At 40.2% G+C, this 16,549-nt stretch overlaps 2 protein-coding genes across 3 annotated transcripts; one reads left to right on the top strand and one right to left on the bottom strand.

The window, feature by feature from the left end:
• Positions 1-1,250: 1,250 nt before the first annotated feature.
• LOC139214765 (high mobility group protein HMGI-C) lies at positions 1,251-8,651 on the top strand. Its single transcript, XM_070845690.1, has 6 exons — positions 1,251-1,305; positions 3,428-3,597; positions 3,790-3,873; positions 5,957-6,007; positions 6,155-6,193; positions 8,019-8,651. The coding sequence occupies exons 2-6, from the start codon at positions 3,493-3,495 to the stop codon at positions 8,100-8,102; spliced, it is 363 nt and encodes a 120-aa protein (XP_070701791.1). The 5' UTR covers positions 1,251-1,305; positions 3,428-3,492; the 3' UTR covers positions 8,103-8,651.
• Positions 8,652-11,934: 3,283 nt separating this feature from the next.
• Positions 11,935-16,059, bottom strand: c2h3orf18 (chromosome 2 C3orf18 homolog). 2 transcript variants are annotated; one of them, XM_070849685.1, is made up of 6 exons: positions 15,885-16,059; positions 14,536-14,966; positions 14,334-14,359; positions 13,816-13,945; positions 13,376-13,410; positions 12,433-12,485 (listed from the first exon to the last, which is right to left on the bottom strand). In XM_070849685.1, exons 2-5 carry the CDS (start codon positions 14,794-14,796, stop codon positions 13,405-13,407), a joined length of 423 nt encoding a protein of 140 aa, XP_070705786.1. In that variant the 5' UTR covers positions 14,797-14,966; positions 15,885-16,059; the 3' UTR covers positions 12,433-12,485; positions 13,376-13,404. The 2 variants fall into 2 exon arrangements, with proteins under 2 accessions (XP_070705778.1, XP_070705786.1); XM_070849677.1 differs by lacking the exon at positions 13,376-13,410 and having other exon boundaries at positions 11,935-12,485.
• Positions 16,060-16,549: the final 490 nt, after the last annotated feature.

Raw genomic sequence — 16,549 nt, 5'->3', positions numbered from 1 at the left:
TATCTCACCTGTGAATTTCCGAATTACATCATGAAACTGATACGACAGACCGTTGAAATCCAGCCCTGTGCTTCGTCTTTGTAACTTAAAGCCTTATATTTTGGTCTCATGCCAGCAGGCTCACCTGACATGACTCCATGAGCGGCCCAGCATTAGCCGTCCCTGGAATGTGCATTCACTGTGCTTCAAACATTTCCATCTGCATTTATCAGTTTGTGCACACTCACAAAGTTACTGCGTGAAAAATTGATTTAGGTAGAATTTAGCTAAATGGAGGCAGCAAGTTAACATAAACCTAAACAGAAATACGCAACAAGAGATGAAGGTTTCATTCCAAAGATACTACATGTCCACTCAAGGAGGATGTGATTTTCAAATTTTATTTTATTGACGTTTGAAAATAAATATGTTTGTGTAGAGAGAGAGAGAGAGATCCTCAAGAAAATAGAGGGTGACAGAATGATAGATTAAATTAATAAAAAATTATAGAGGGTGTCTAATAAAAAATTTCTACAGAAGAAAATTACAATGGAAATTTGTCCTGTTGCTCACGTGTGTCCGTCATTTTACTTCTTTTTTTTTTGTGCAAATAAATGCACATCACACACTTTGTTCTCAGAGGCTCCATTTAACACTTCTGTCCTTTTGTTGTGACTGACAGCATCGCACTGTATATCTCTAACACTGTAGGTGGGGATCCAACCAACAGCACAGAGAGAGAGAGTGAAACCTCTGCTCGGAGCAGTCTAGACAGTCTGATCTCACCATCATTTCTACCGAAGCCGACTAAAAAGTTTTTTTCTCCCTTCTGTGGGGAACTTCCCAGGCCCCGGACCCCACTTTGGGAACCCCGGAACCAAACTCTGCCCTCCTGTCTGATGCCCGTCTCTCTCTCTCTCTCTCCCTCCCTCTGTCTCTCCCTCTCTCACCCTCTAAACTCAAGTGGGTGGTCCGGTGAGCTTTTCGGGGCGGGGTCCTCTGTTTCAACCCTCCTACCCTCGTTCTTTCTTGAAACATGCTTTAATAGAGAAAGTATGCAATGCATACTGCTCAGCTACAACCCCCAATTATACTGCGACTGGGGTATTCGTGACTGGACGTCTGGGGGGATCACACACATTTCCGATTAGAGGAGGAGGAGAGAGAGAGAGAGAGTCAGGGAGGGAGGGAAAGAGAGAGAGAGAGAGTTTACCCTTTCATTCCAACCAATGAGACGGTCGATACACTAACATTTTCATAGTTGTGCAGGAGCACAAAGTGGGCTGACTGTGTGAATTTCCAGGTAAAACTACAAAGCGACTCAAGGTAAGTTCAGCTCTCTCTCAGCACCTCTCACTGTTGCATTTGGCGCTGCCTGCATGAACAGGATCACTCAGCCTGAACATGGAGCCTATAGCCTGAATGCATGCATGCATGCATCTATGTCTGTATGTCTGCATGTGTGCGTGTATGTATGTATGTATGTATGTCCAGGCTGCTTTGGAAGGAGAGCTTTTGCACCTGTGTTGCTCGCCTTTGTCCTTCTTGGTAAAGTTTTTGCAGCCCTTGCGGACGCTCGGTCCATCCACTTCGGCGGACCTGTTATCACTGCAAAACCCAACACATTTAAACCCGATTGCGCAAGTGATGGAAGCAGGGGGATGTTGTGTAGTGAGCGCCGACTTTACTGTTTGAAACACCGATGGCCTCGGCTGTTGTTTTGGCGTTATGCATGTGCCACTTACTCGACCAGTCGGGGAGGTTTGACGGGATCGCTGCAGGAGCGCTTTACGCACCTTCTTTAAAGGCTGGAAAAGATTCTGTTTTTATGGTCGCAATTGCCGCCCATATGCAAAAAGTACATTCAGTCCCGTACTTGACTGCCAAACACAGACTAGTTAAGCGGACGGTCCGCCGCTGCAGGAGAAGTGCTGGACGCTTGTTGTGTTGCTCCGAAATCAGTTTATAAGCGACGAAACGACGTCGTGCGTCTCGTTTGGCTTTAAATCGTTTCAACGAGGACGTAGATTTCTCAGATTACTCCGACTTCCTGCTTCAGTACGGCCGTTTGATAGGCTGTGTTGGCAATTAGTGTTTGGCACATTCCTCACAGAGCTGGACGGTGTGGCAAAGGAGCACCTTGGACATTACCAACAGCCAATTTAAAAAGTAATAAAGTCAGTAATGTGTTACTTTTAAGGAAGTTACCTGAAATATAATACTACAAAAGGACACATTGTTTACAGTAAGGCACAGTGGTGCTGTTAATCCGATCTATGATTCACATGGACTGAAACAGCTAGACGATTAATTGATTAATTGATCCTCAGACAGTTAATCGGTAACTATTTTAATGTCTGCTTCAGTCATTTTTCAAGTAAAAATGATGACCATTCCTTCAGTCTCATTTTCTCGAATACAAATTTTTGTCTTATGTGATTTGGTTTTTAGACTTCTGGTGAAACAAAATAAGTCATTTGAAGATTTGTCGCTTTGGGAACTCAATAGAGGCATTTTTCACTCATTTCGGTCACTTTTTAGTCTAATCTGTAAAGATATAACACGTAAAGACATTTTATTGATAGTATGATGAGTTATTCAACTGGTCCATCAGAAATCACAGTTTTCCAAAGCTCATGATAATGTCCCTTTTTGTGGACTTCAGCCTAAAAGATGTAGTTACAGATAGTTTACAGTAACATAAACAAATTTTTAAAAGCAGTGAATCCTCAAAACTGATTAGCTTATACCAGAGAGTGTTTAAAATTGTTGCTTGAAAATTTATGTCAATGATTAATTGATTACCACAATAGTTTCAAATCAATTGTTGATTAGTCGTTGGACTAATCAACAAATCATTGCATCTCTAAAGTTCACTACAGGCTGAAGACACAGACTTTTTGTTTGTCACATTGTTGTGATCCTTTCCAGTAAGACTTCCCATGTAGTTGTTTTTGTGTGTGTGTGTGTGCTTCTAAATTATTGTCACAGTTTTACAGTACAAGTTGTAACAGCATCAGCACGCCTACAACATGTACAACCCCATTGAGAAATACCTCACAGAGGGCAGATGGAAAGGCAGCGTACAGTAGATGCAGATTTTGGATGGTAGATTGAGTTGTGAATATCTGTGCTACTTTTAGTCGCTGGACACCACTCTCATGTTTCCCTGCGTTTGCCAGACCCCTGTCTGTGTTCCGATGAACACGGTGCCAAGGCTTATGTATAAGCAGTTCCCACGCTCGCTCTTGGAAAAGGGTCCTGTGTGATTCTAAAGTATCCTTCAAGTAATATCCTACACTAAGCACTGATAGAAACTCACTGGAAATTTTGCAAAAAGAAGTGGCATAACATTACTTCTTCAAAGATTTGATTGCTGCACTGCATTTTTTTTTATTTCTTTGCTTAAATCTGCAGCTCCTGATACTCAGGTATTCTCCTCTTTAAGCCCTTGAGGCCGCTCCTCCAGGCTTTGATGCCCACACTCTCTGAAGCAGGTGGACAGACACAGGCATGAGTAACAGTGGGACCAAAGAGCCGTCTCCCCAGCCGAGCACTGCCCAGTCACCTCCTGAGCCTCAGCGCAGGGGCAGGGGTCGGCCACGGAAACAGCCGCAGGTAGGACTTCAGTCTTTAAAAGAGGAATCTGATGAGCTCTGTCCTGACCTTAGATCATAAAGTGTGCTATTGAATCATAAAAAGTCATTCTGAAAAACAAAGCTAGTTGATTGTGTGTCTGGGGCTCCTGGCTGTAGAGAACTGCTCATGCAGACAAAAATTTTTCACTCCACATTTGATCTATCCCTACAGGAGCCTGTTGGACCACCGACTCCAAAGCGACCGAGAGGACGGCCGAAAGGCAGCAAGAACAAAGGCCCCAGAACTGCACTGAAGGTTGAAAATATTTATGTGAACTTTAATGTCTGAGTTGCAACAGTGCCTTGTTTCTGCGTTAATAGTTAAATCACAATAATTGAAAATATCCCAACATTAGAAAAATCTGAAAGAAATAAGCATCAGTCACTTTGGATTTGAATTTGAATACCTGTGATTTCTTAGTTAAGACAAAATGAACTTGCTCTCCATCACTCCAGAAAAAAAGAGTAACAGACAACATACAACATACCTGTCTCACAATTGATGATAGCACTGTTAACATGTTTATAACATACTGTAAATGATTGCAGTGGAGTTATCTTTCCAGTGCATCTGCATTAGATGCCTTGGAAAGTGCACCTGAGGTTTCCATGTACTAGGTTGTGAAATGCAAAGATTTATGTGTATTGTAGGGCGTTTGACAGTCAACAGGCATCTTGAGAGAAAATGTCAGCTGAAAACAGAGAAAAGAGAAGCTGTTATTAAATCAATTCTTTATTTATATCTCATGCTGCAGCCTGTGGGTTAGTGCTCAAAGATGGACTGGCCAGTGCAGAGGTAGCTGTTGTTATTCTGAGGAATGAAACATGGTCTCACAGAGAAATGTCACCGTAACATTATAAAAGTAGTGGAAAGTATCATCCTTTTACTTAGATAGTGAACGTCAGTAGTTTTTAGTTTTTGTTTTCTACTTTTAATGCACCATATTTCAGAGGGAGATTTTGTACTTATTCCACTACAGATATTTGACAGATACTTTGCAGTTTACCATTTTGCACATCTTCTAAAATAGCATGCAGTAAATCAGCAGTATATTAAGTACACATCAATGCATCAGTGATAATACATAAATAATATAATATGTTTAATAATCAAAGTCTCTGAATGGAGACGTTTTGCATAATGAGAATTACTTTCAATACTTGAATACATTTTAAATGCAGGATTTTTACTTGTAGTGGAATATTTGTACATCGTTGTAATTCTGCTTTTACTTTTTTTTAAAAAAAGGATCTTAATGCTTCTTCTGTCTCCGCTCAAAGTGCAGAGTAACAATGATTAAGCTCATTCTTACCAGTGATTTGCTTTCCAATCAAGTGAAAAAAATAAATCTAAATCCACTAATACTATAAAAGCTAAAAGTTGCAAAACTGCATTCGTCATTTTTATGTTTTTGTTGGATTTTAAAAGGTCAATATTTGCTACAGGGCATTTTAAAAATGCTGACTGGCATTTTATGTCCATCATCTTATAATGACAGCTATTTGATATAAATTAACAAAATATGTCCAAACATATTTCATACATATATGATTATCAGCAGTTTGTTATTGCAGAATTTGCTAGTATACAAGAAAAGATATCCATGGTATACATATCCATGGTTAAGTCTGTGAGGTTGCTGTACAACGTTGCTGTACTGCTCCAACTGGCAGTTTTCCATTTGAATCAGGAAATTTGCAGGACAAAAACTGAACTTGTTGTACTTGTTGCAACAAAGCAGAGCAACATACTTCATGCCATTGATATCCTGCCATTCGATATGCAAATTACACAAGTCAGTTGTGTTTTAAAATGATGGAAAACTGATTTAACAGTCAAAGTATAAAATGGTTTTGCTCTGGCTGTGAGAGGTCCTCGCACAGGTTTAGATAGACATGCTGTAAGAACTGATGCATGTGCAGGATTTTACTGAATATACAGCAATGCAAACAGTGTACCTGCTGACATTTCAAGGGATGAATTGACTGAGAAAAAAAGACATTTCTGTCCCTGTTTATCAAAGAGTGTAGTTTTGTTGCAGTTGTTAGTGATATCCACCATGCAGGCCACACAATTTGTGCTTATAAAATCAAATCAAAGTGATCCCAAATAACTTTTTATTCAGTGTTGCTTAAATTCATAGAACAAAACTTCTTTTGGCTCCTGACAGAAATGTTCCTCATTATCCTCCAGAAGCTCTAGCAGTTAAAAATGGCTGCTGCCAAAGTCTCAAAAACTACAACACAAATAGAAACGTATAAGTACTTAACCTCAGTTAGTGATCAGTGATACAGAAAACCTGAAACCTCCTTTTAACCATTCATCCGTTCTTTCTCAGAAAGTAGAGCCCATTGGGGAGAGACGACCGCGTGGGCGACCGAGGAAATGGGTATGGAGCAATCACTGGCAGTTAGACATCATGGAGTCGCATGTAAATCTGTGTCCAGAGCCTCCAAGGTGTCTACTGGAGCTGCACAGCCCTTGAGGATGCTTTTCCCTTTGTGTTTTATTAATTCTGTTCCCTCTCTCTCCACAGCCCCAGAAAGTAGTTCAAGAAGTAGCTGAAGAGCAGCAGGTGAGGAAAACGAAATCTTTAAAAGCCAGCTGGGTGGTCCAGTTTTGTTTTGATGGAGCACCTAAAGCCACAAGGTTCCTTGACTAAAAACTTATTGTGATCTAATCTAAATGGGTCTTTGGGTAAAACGAGTGAAATAAGTTCTGTGTTCAAGATACACTCAAGACGTTTTCAAATTAAACTCTATAGATAACTTTCAGAACCATGTTCACAGATAAAGTAAATTTATAAAAGATTATTTATAATCTAACAAACTGTGCAGTGAGTTTGAAGCATTAAATCCTTTTAGTTTTGAATTGAATGCGTCTGTACTCTAGATTTACCAAATAATGTTTCACCTTTTTAGTTTTCTTTCATTTTTAAATTAGTATTACATCAACTTGAAGCTAAAGTCACTCTGAGAGTTTGTGAAAAACAAGCTCGGCTTCAGTTGAACAGAAGTCTCATTTTGTGTCACATGCTCACATTTTGACTAACATCAGTTACGTTTATGATATAGGAATGCTTATGTTCAGCATCAAACCTAAACTACATTCACAAGTTATAATGAAGTGTCAGCCAACAATCTATGACTCTAGTTGGACAACTCTGTGCTCTGATATACACTCAGTTACCTAGACTAATGCAGTGTGTTACCCTGAGATTTGTGTCTAATGTCGAAGTAATTAGGATACCCCTCTGCCTACTTCAAAGCAATTCTTAAGCAGTTTTATATTAGTCTTTTCTCATAGACTCTAGTGTGCCATAATGCAAAACCATGCTCCTCTGAACACCTCCATCACCACAAAATCCAACACAGACGTGAAGAAAAGGTTTCTGTCCTCAGGGCACCAGGATGGTGTGCTCTGACCTCTGACCTCTGTGCATCCTCAGTCAACCTCTTGTTCAATACATTCTCTGCAGCTAATCCTTTGCTCTGGCCTGCACATTGCATATTTGCAAATCTGACACATGCACATTTATCTTGCATTTTTATCCCTTATATTTTTGTTCCAATCCTTGTGTTTTTAGTCTTTAGTCTTTTAGCACAGCTGCGTGAGCATGCCACATTTGCATTTCACTATGTGTATGTGTATGTGAGAAATAGACTTTTGAAACCTGCCGCACTGTGTGTCATCAGACTAATATAAAACTGCTAAAATAAGCATTGCTATGGCACATTTGATGTAAATAGCAAAACAGCATATGTACATGTTCCGTGTGCTTTTACGTAAACTGACTTCATCAGGATATGAGGAGTTCTTGGAAATGCACAGATGGCCGTGCTGATGCACAGATACACCTCCAAACATCCTTTTGTGACATCCAGTTTTGGCGTATATATGCTCGGGGTTTCTGAGAAACTTTGGTTCTCTTAGCCATCTTGTTCATTTTTCAAACAAAACCATTGCACAACAGTTGTCACCAAAGCGGGCAGTTGTTCTCTTGATGCCCCTCGTCTGCCTTATCGCATCCTCTCCACTGAGCAGTTTGTCAAAGATGCTTCAAGAACTGAAACCGTTGTGACAGACTCCTTTTCTCAGACACACGCATGCGAAGGGGAAGAATGAGTCAATGTAAAGAGGGGAAACCTGATCTAACTGTTCTCTTCCTCTGTCTTCTTGGTTTCCTGACATAACCGTTGTCTTCCTCACATTTCTAGGTCTTGACAGCTGGACCTACTTCCCCGCACGCAATCACTCAATGAAATTTTAACACTCATTCTTGTATTTTCGGGCTCATTCTGCTGTTGATTCACTACCATGTGCATAATGAGTCACCAGACTGAAAGAGATCAGACAATAACAGACGAAGTGACAGTGGTTTTGTTCCCCTCCTGTTCCAGGGCCCTTCAGAAGAGGCTGAGGAGGGCCCCTCGCAGCTTGAGCCCTCGTCATCTCAGGTCTCGGCGCAGGAGGAAGGGGAGTAGATAGGATACCTCTCTACCTACCTCAAGGTTTGGCCTCAAGCATACAGGGGTACAGTCTGTCTCCTATCTGTGATGGGGATTCAGGAACACACACACAAAAAACAATAGCTGCAGACAGTGGTTTCTCCTCCCAATCTGATACTGTACCCTGGTTTTTGGTGCTCTATAAGAGTTTGGTGAACTCTGTTTCAACATTGAAGAATTTGACCTTTAGATACGTTTTTGTTTAGGGAAAAGTTTCACATTTTGGGAAATGTGCTTATTTGCTTTGCTTCCCGAAAGTTAAACTGATAAGATTAGATTGATACCACTCTCATGTACAGGAAATAGTAACCTACTGCCAGCAGCTAATTAGCTTAGCTTAGCACAAAGACTGGAAATGGGGAAACCGCGAGCCCAGCTCTGGTCAATTGTAAGAAAGCCTCTAAAGCTCATTAATTCATATGATTCATCTGGCTTGTTTCATTTATACACAAACCAAAAAAATCCTCTGTTTTTACAGCGTCACAGGCCTTTGAGATTTTGAAGTGCTGGTGGGTAGTTTCGTTACTTTAGCCTAACTGTTTCCAGTCTTTATGCTAAGCTAAGCTAACTGTTTTTCATTGTATTCCCTCTTTTCCTCTAACTTCAGGCAATAAAGCCAAGAAGCATTTTTCCCAAAATGTTAAGGATTCCTGCTTTCCTAAACCCCTCAGTGTGTGTGTGCATAAGTATGTGTGCCTGTGTGTGTGTGTGTGTGTGTGTGTGTGTGTGTGTGTGTGCGCGGGCGACTGTGTGCGTGTGTGGTGGTTGTGTGGAGAGGGGACGGAGTTGCGGGCTAAAATGAGAGGGGGGTCAAAGAAAAAAAGGAACCAAACTGAACCGTTTTATTGAAACATGTTTCTAGATCACGTGTCATGAGTCCTCATGTGAAATGGGAGCAAGACAATGATATTTTTAGCAATGTTACAATATATACATGGTGCGCTGATGTCATTATTGTGAAAGTAGACGTGAAATGTTTTATTCCAAAATGAAATATCCAATTTGGGAGGGTAGAAATGTGTTATGTTCTCACGTTTTTTTGTTTGTTTTTTTTTTGCTCAGAATAAAAACTGCATAGGATTACATAGCTCAAATGTCAATGTAAGCAAATATTCAGGTGTTAATAACCTCAGTGATTTTTTTTTTTTTTGTCCTTCCAACCAGCAGCTGTTTTAAGGAAAAAAACGCACCCAAAGGTTTAAATGGATATCTCGTTTTGGAAAGGAAACCCTTCATATATACTTTAGTCAACAACAGTGTTGACGTGTCATTTTACCACACTCAGGATTTTACTATTACAGTGCTTTTACACCATAATGAAACCTCAGGTACAAAACTATTCAGGAACATGTTGTCAGTCTACTCAGTAATAATTATTGTGCTGTGTTTGTCGTGCATTTCTGACCTGTATTTGACATTACCAGTATGCCTTGACACAAAGACCTCATTTAAACCTCAGTTGCCCTCAGTTTCCTAATCTCTCATTCTACCTCAGTAACACAAAAGACAGACGATCTCCAACAAAGTTATTCTCCACTCCCTCAGCGGCAACAACATACACACATACTGTACACACACACATGTACACACATTCGTGCACAGATACACAAACACAGACAGGCAAAGGCGCTTCAGGCCTTACACACTAGCACAGAAGCAGACGGTTCACTCCAAGCAGAGGATTTTACTATCAGTGTTCTAATAAAAGCACCAGTGTCATTTCTTCAACACAAAAACTGTTATTTGTTCAAAGCTGAAGTGAGACTCAGTTTGTTCTCCTGGGAAATAAAATGCAGCCAATAGTTTACAACTACTTGCTTTTTAGGGCGTAGTTCCTTATTATGTGTTTTGGGTCGCTTACTCCTCTCTCATTTTTACTACATCATGTATTTTCTGATTCTTACACTGTAAATTGTATGTGTGACACTCTTAATTCATGTGATCTGAAAGGAAGAGCAGCAAGCAACCACACAGTGCTGAAATACACGAAAACAACAAAACAACACCACCAGAGTCACCTTGTGTGAGAATTAAAGTTGTGGGTGATTAGTTAACAATACTGAACACTGTATCAGTAACCCCGTCTTTGTTTGACCCAAGTTGTTCCTTCCTTTCGTATTTGGCTTTTAAAAGCAAGACAGTAATTTTTGGTTAACAAAGACCACAGTGGCCACGATGTGACAATAATGGGTAAATGCAAAAATATAGTGTAACAGGAGCACAAGTCGAAAGGATTCATAAAATCAGCAAACAAACACAGTAACATTGTTTATTAAGTAACAGTAACTGAAGTTTGCTAACATTATCTACTGTACGTTATACCTGATTGTCTGAATTGCCGGCCTGTTTTCCTGCTTATTAATTCAACTTTTCATTTGTGGTTGTTCTTGCAGAAGTTACTAAGTCTTGCTTTAAAGGGTCAGTTCACCCAATTAATTTTTTTGTCACTGACCTCTAGTGGTCTCCAGCCACGCAGATAGTTTTAATTTTGTTTGTCCAGGTTTTAAGATATCTGTTCCTAAAACTACAATACATTGGAAATGAATGGCATTTTCTTTGTTGTCACACTATTGTGCTCATGGCGTTGAAAAGAAAAACTAAACCACCTGCATGGTCACATACAACTAGAGGTTAAGTGTAATTCATTTCGTAATTTGGGAGAACTCATACTTTAAGGTTAACTCTTTAAGAAAGTAGCAGATCCTATCTGTATTTAATAAGTAATAACAACTGGCCATACACCTGTAGAATAACATTAGTATTTTTGGAGGGGTGGGGATCTCTTTGTCCTCATGGAGATTAAATTAAGGATTACCAAATTCTTTTGGTTTTTTTGTTGCAGATAATTCAATACTTCCTCGGACTCTCACATAAACATCCAACATGAACTACATATCACTTACTAGTTGTTCATTACATGACTTGAATATCACCCATCATTTACTGTATATATCAAGTGTTTCTTCCACCTAAAACTTGCTTATTCTATCACTGATGATATGTTGCATCCCAGTAATTTTATGTATTTCAGTATTGTTGACTAAATTGCTGCCAGAGGAGCTTAATTCATACACAGACAGGTTATGTTTACTTGTTCAACTGCATTGACTTTACGTTTTTTTGCCCTCTGGACTACCTCTGAAAACTAACAAGCCTGGGACATCTCTGAGGAAATGTTTGGTTAGCTGTACCTAACCTCTTCCAGCAGATCTGCAGGCGATGTGGATCATGAAATCTTGAAATAATGTCGAACTAGTACTGTTGTAGTCCACTCATCTCATCGCACTACATTCATATCACCATAATGAATGGAAGTCAGCCTGAAGGGTGCCTCTTAATTTAACTACAGCTGAGTCAATGTTTGTTACGTTACACGAGCTGTGTCTGGATATTTACTCTCTATATGGGGACAATGTTGTTCTGTGATCTTACTGATAGTGATATAGTTACATACAGTACTTGATCCATTTTCAACTGTCGAAAAGTTGAATTGTAACTTGAGAAATCATCTTTTATGCCTTACTTTTAACACCATTTTGTAGTTATGTTGTTGATGTGTCCTCATCCACTTCATTAATACAACTCACAAACCTGTGATATATATTTTGTTATGATTCTTTACCATGTGATTTGTGTTATTCTGCTTCTTTTATCGCTTATCAATAAAATATCACACTTATCAACTCTCTTCTGTAATGGATTTGTACAACACAACCCTGTTTTTCAAATTGGTTTAAATAGTTTTAATGTATACTGACAGAAACAATCCTTCATTGCTCAATAAAGAAGAAACAAATCAGAGAGGGACACTTCACTTAAAGATGGAAACACATCCGGTGTTCAAGCTTGTCAGAGACGTAAAGACCACAAAATGAGTATAACACAAATTTACACGTCTCTCTTATCAAACATGGAAGTAGATACTGAAGCTCAGAAGAACTTCACTGACAAGCTACCAAACATTTTAACAGCGATGACACAACAATGATTCAAGAAAAGTGCACCACACTGCGTTTGTGCGCCAAATGATAACAGTGCAAGATCATACGTGATGCCTCCCATTACGCTCCCTTATCATACATACACCCTTTATTTTTCTTTATTTCATCACTAGAAAACCATTTCAGGTGTCACGGTGATGCAAATGTTCACCAAAGCTCCAGTTGTTCCCAAAAACAGTCCAGTTTTCCCTTTGTTTTCCTTCCTGAGAAACAGTCTGTGTGTCGGTGAGGCCAGTGGCCCCCCCGCGAACTGAAATCAACTAATAGAAGAGAGATGTTAAGCATTGAGAGCTTTGGCTACATCTGTGAAGACCAGACGACTGGGCCTCTGCGTGGTCCCCTGGGAGGTTGTGAGAGTCTGCGGAGGAGATAAGACCTTTAGTGACATGGTGACTCCAGCCTTGATTTATACCAAAACTGTGTTAACAGCCATTTGTCCCATTGTAGCATCCTATTTTGTTCATTCAAACAGCTGAATCAACTTAATATTTTAAAATTTATAGTGTTATCGATCAATGAAACCAGAAAAAAGTTGTTAGGACCAGAGGCCACATGTGTAAGACCAGAGTGTGCAAACAGTTCAGGGTGTGTACTAAGTTCACAATTGGTTGATAATAAATTGCAGGTCTGATGGACACATAATATTCAGCAATACAATGCTCATCAGAAACAAGGTTTTGACAAAATAATCTTAACAAAGGTCCACTTACTAGCTATTTTGTGAGCTTTCAACTGCATTTCATGTACTTCATCAGTGAATGGACTTTGCTCAGTTATCATGGGATTGGTTACCATATTAAACAAATAAAGCTGCACTTATTTACTATTTATCCTTATAGCACTTTATCATTTCTCCTCTGACTGAATCATCACTCTGACTGTGCCCTTCCACTAGAAGTGTGCACTCATAGTGTGAGTAGTACACACATCGTATTAGATTTGATTACCTGGAAATAACACAAATACTTTTGCATACTTTTTGTGCTCATGTGGCCCCTGCAATATTAGATGTTAAAGTCTTAGGTTGAGGGACACCAAAGGAAAGGATGGAAGATAATATATAACATGGATGCTTTAATAGAGATAAGTTCCTATTAAATGAGTTCATGTAAACATCAGTTACAAACATCTAATCTACTGGTTTTTGTTTGAGCTACTGTTATAATGACAGTATGAAAAGATGAGTACTGTGGGGGGAAAAAAGAGGTTTAGAGAGATGGTTCAAAAGACACACAGGAGATACTTTACCATGTTTGCCCTTTACCATTATGCCATTGTCAAAACTTAAAAGAAATAAAAGAAAATAAACATCAATTATGACAGTCACAGACTTACAGCTATTAATGGAACAAAAGAAGCTGACAGTGTATATTATCAGTAGCCTAACATGAAGCACAGATGTACTGTGACATGGCATGTGACATGTGACTTTAGACTTTATCAAATCTACAGCTAACACACCACAATGAACAATGTCTTCAGCCTGGTGGAGCATCAGAAATGATAAAAATACGTCATACTTAGATGGAAAACATTAAACAACACAACTGTTAAAAACTTTTTAAATAAATTTAAATTATTTAGAAATTATGAAATTATTTGAAATGAAATTAGAGCACTTTCATTCTAGATAAGACAGCTGCCAAACAGATACAGAGGTTCATGTGAAGACTTTCTAACCAGCCTACCTTGGCATTGGGGCCCGTGATGCTGCCTTCACGGCCGTGGTCCAGTAGTTCCTGTTCCAGCAGGTCATCTTGTTCTTCGGCCGGGTCAAAGTTGTACATGGGCATGAGCTGGTGCCTCAGCTTCTCCAGCCTGAAGGACAAGTGAAGACCAGTCAGCATTTAAGTAAGAAGAAATCATGCCGGGTTCACTCCTACTAACTCTCCATCTACTGCTGCTTCAGTGCAATGTGTATGTACCCTGTTGCCTCCAAGTTCCCATTAACTCCATTTGAATCACTACTCCTATAATGAAATGATACTTAATTTGTGTTAGTTTGTGTAGCGATATGTACTGTATGGAAACAATATAAACTAGAATAATAGAGCTTTTTAAACCACATTTTGACACAGGACCCCTCTACAAGACATGGCCAAAAAATAACCTACGACTACAGAACTGGCCTGATTCATATCATACTTTAATGGACAAATTTACAAATAATCAAATTACTGAAATAGCACTGGAATCAGCAACTTACCGCTTCCGTTTCCGAATGTAAAGTATCTAGGATGGAGAAAGTGACATATAGTGAGAAAGTAATGGTATTGATGAGAAGAGCTTATATATACATATTTAAACATAATAAAGTGGATGCAATAGGTTGAGACATTCATTCAGAGAAAATCAATGTCGACTCAATCGAATTCTATTTTAGAGACAATATTTAAATGAATCCTCACAATTGCCACTGCTAGGCCAATGACAGTGATGATGCCAAAGGGCACGAGCACCATTCCCATTCCCGAGCCCTCGATTACCGCCTCCGGAAACGTGGTGGCATTGAAGCTGGTCTCGTTTGTTGTTATTGTCACAGTCATTAATGTCGTCCTGGAGGTGACATTGTCTCTGGCGCTCGCGCTCGTCGAGAGGAAGGGGATTGCGGTGGTCGTGGCAGTTGTGGAGAGAAAGCTTGTAGTCGCCTTAGCTGCAGTTACAGCCATGGTCAGGTGCAACTGTTTCACCTGAAGGATGTATTTTCGATCTCTGGGTGGATGTTGTTATGTCGCTCAGCCTCTAGTGCGCCTCATGGTCGACGCTGGTGTCTCCCCTCTGGTTTGAGGTGCGCTGAGGCATTGCTGATGCTTTGGCCATATGATCTGGAGACTAAAACCTAAAGACAAAACAATAGATGATTAATAAATAGTTATTTTACTTATTTTAGCCTAGTATGTTATAGGATGAAATACATTAGAGGGGGTATATAGAAAAGGTGAGATGATGCTTTAATGGCAACCAAAATGCTGAAATGTCTTTCAATCTTTATTATTTTTTTAAGTTTTGGAACACCCCACTGTCGATTTCATTCAAACCCTGGCCGATTGTGCCAGCAGAGCTGTGGTAGGTGTTTCAGGCAGGATGTGGTTAACAAAGGAAGAAAGTGACAAAACAAACTTGATAAGATACCAGGGAATAGTAACCACTCAAACTGTAACGTGCATTGTGAGGAAATGTGTTGGCAGTGCGTTCAAACGTCAAACTCAAACTTACACCCACACACACACACACACACACACACCTTCCAAAAATATCCAATGCATCCAAGACTCGGTACATGTATCTCCCACCCACACACATGCTGCACACATTTATCCTGGCGCTTTACACATAAGAGGAGTTTTAAAACATGAATATGGTTTTCACTTTAAGGCAGTGTTATGTGGTGGCACAGGAAGGCAGAAAATAGACACATGATCCATTCCTCTCTCCTTGGTGCATCCTGTCGGCTTTGAGCTCTTAATGAGGAACATGTGCAGCTGAAGCAAACAACCAATGAAAACCAAAGGCTGGATTCAGTCATTCAGTCCGTTGTTAACAATGCCAGCACTGCAACAACACAGAGCCTATGCAGCATCTTTGTGTGAATCATGTTATGGTCTTATTAGTGTGTGATACTGGCACATAACAATGTTATTTTTAGTCAAACCCCACTGTATCTCAGCCGCCCTGCACCAACAGCTGACCCACTAATCCTGCCAACGTGACCAGGTCCTGCTCCATGTGTCCTCTCAGATTAGAGGTGCATACGTACCTTAACATACAACATGCATGACTTCAGAGGTGAGCTGCTGCAGGCCGGGGATAGCTAGAGAAGGGAAATTTTCATTGGAAGAGGCAGCATTTCCTCCAGCGGCTGCCCCTCCTCCTCCTCCTCCTCTTCTGCTTCCCCTCTTTAGCAATGCAGGTACAGACTGTTTACATTGACAAAACAGCCATTTTCCCTGAAGATGGACTCCACACACCAGAGTAATCCGACCCCGGCAGCCTCCAAGAGATCCCCTTCCCGTTCTTCGATTACCTCCCAGGGTGCACCGCCCCCGGCTTTGCCCTTTCTTGTATTTCACACAACAGAGGCTGCTCAAGGGATGCTGCAAACAAAGATCAGTACGGCAAGCGCCCTCCCCCTGCGCTCTGCTATTGGTCTAATGGCTTCAAGGCGATGGATGCGGTTGGCTCCATCAGCTGTCTGTTTGGCTTTGCAGGGGTGAGAGTGGGATTTAATGGCTCTGCACACCAGATGCTGTCAGACGCTTGTGAATGACTGCATCCGGGTGGTAGGTCTGGGGAAATTAACCCTATGATATCTTCTGTCTAATCCTCTATGACCTGAATTTATGAGAAACAGACAGAAATAAAAGATCACTGACAAGTCACTTTGTCAGATTTGTTTTATTCTATTGTGAAGGATTTGTACAG

This window comes from Pempheris klunzingeri, chromosome 2 (assembly GCF_042242105.1).
Source record: "Pempheris klunzingeri isolate RE-2024b chromosome 2, fPemKlu1.hap1, whole genome shotgun sequence".
NCBI classification, from domain to species: Eukaryota; Metazoa; Chordata; class Actinopteri; order Acropomatiformes; family Pempheridae; genus Pempheris; species Pempheris klunzingeri.
The sequence above is the reverse complement of the archived record's forward strand: the minus strand, read 5'-3'. Positions and strand labels throughout refer to the sequence as shown.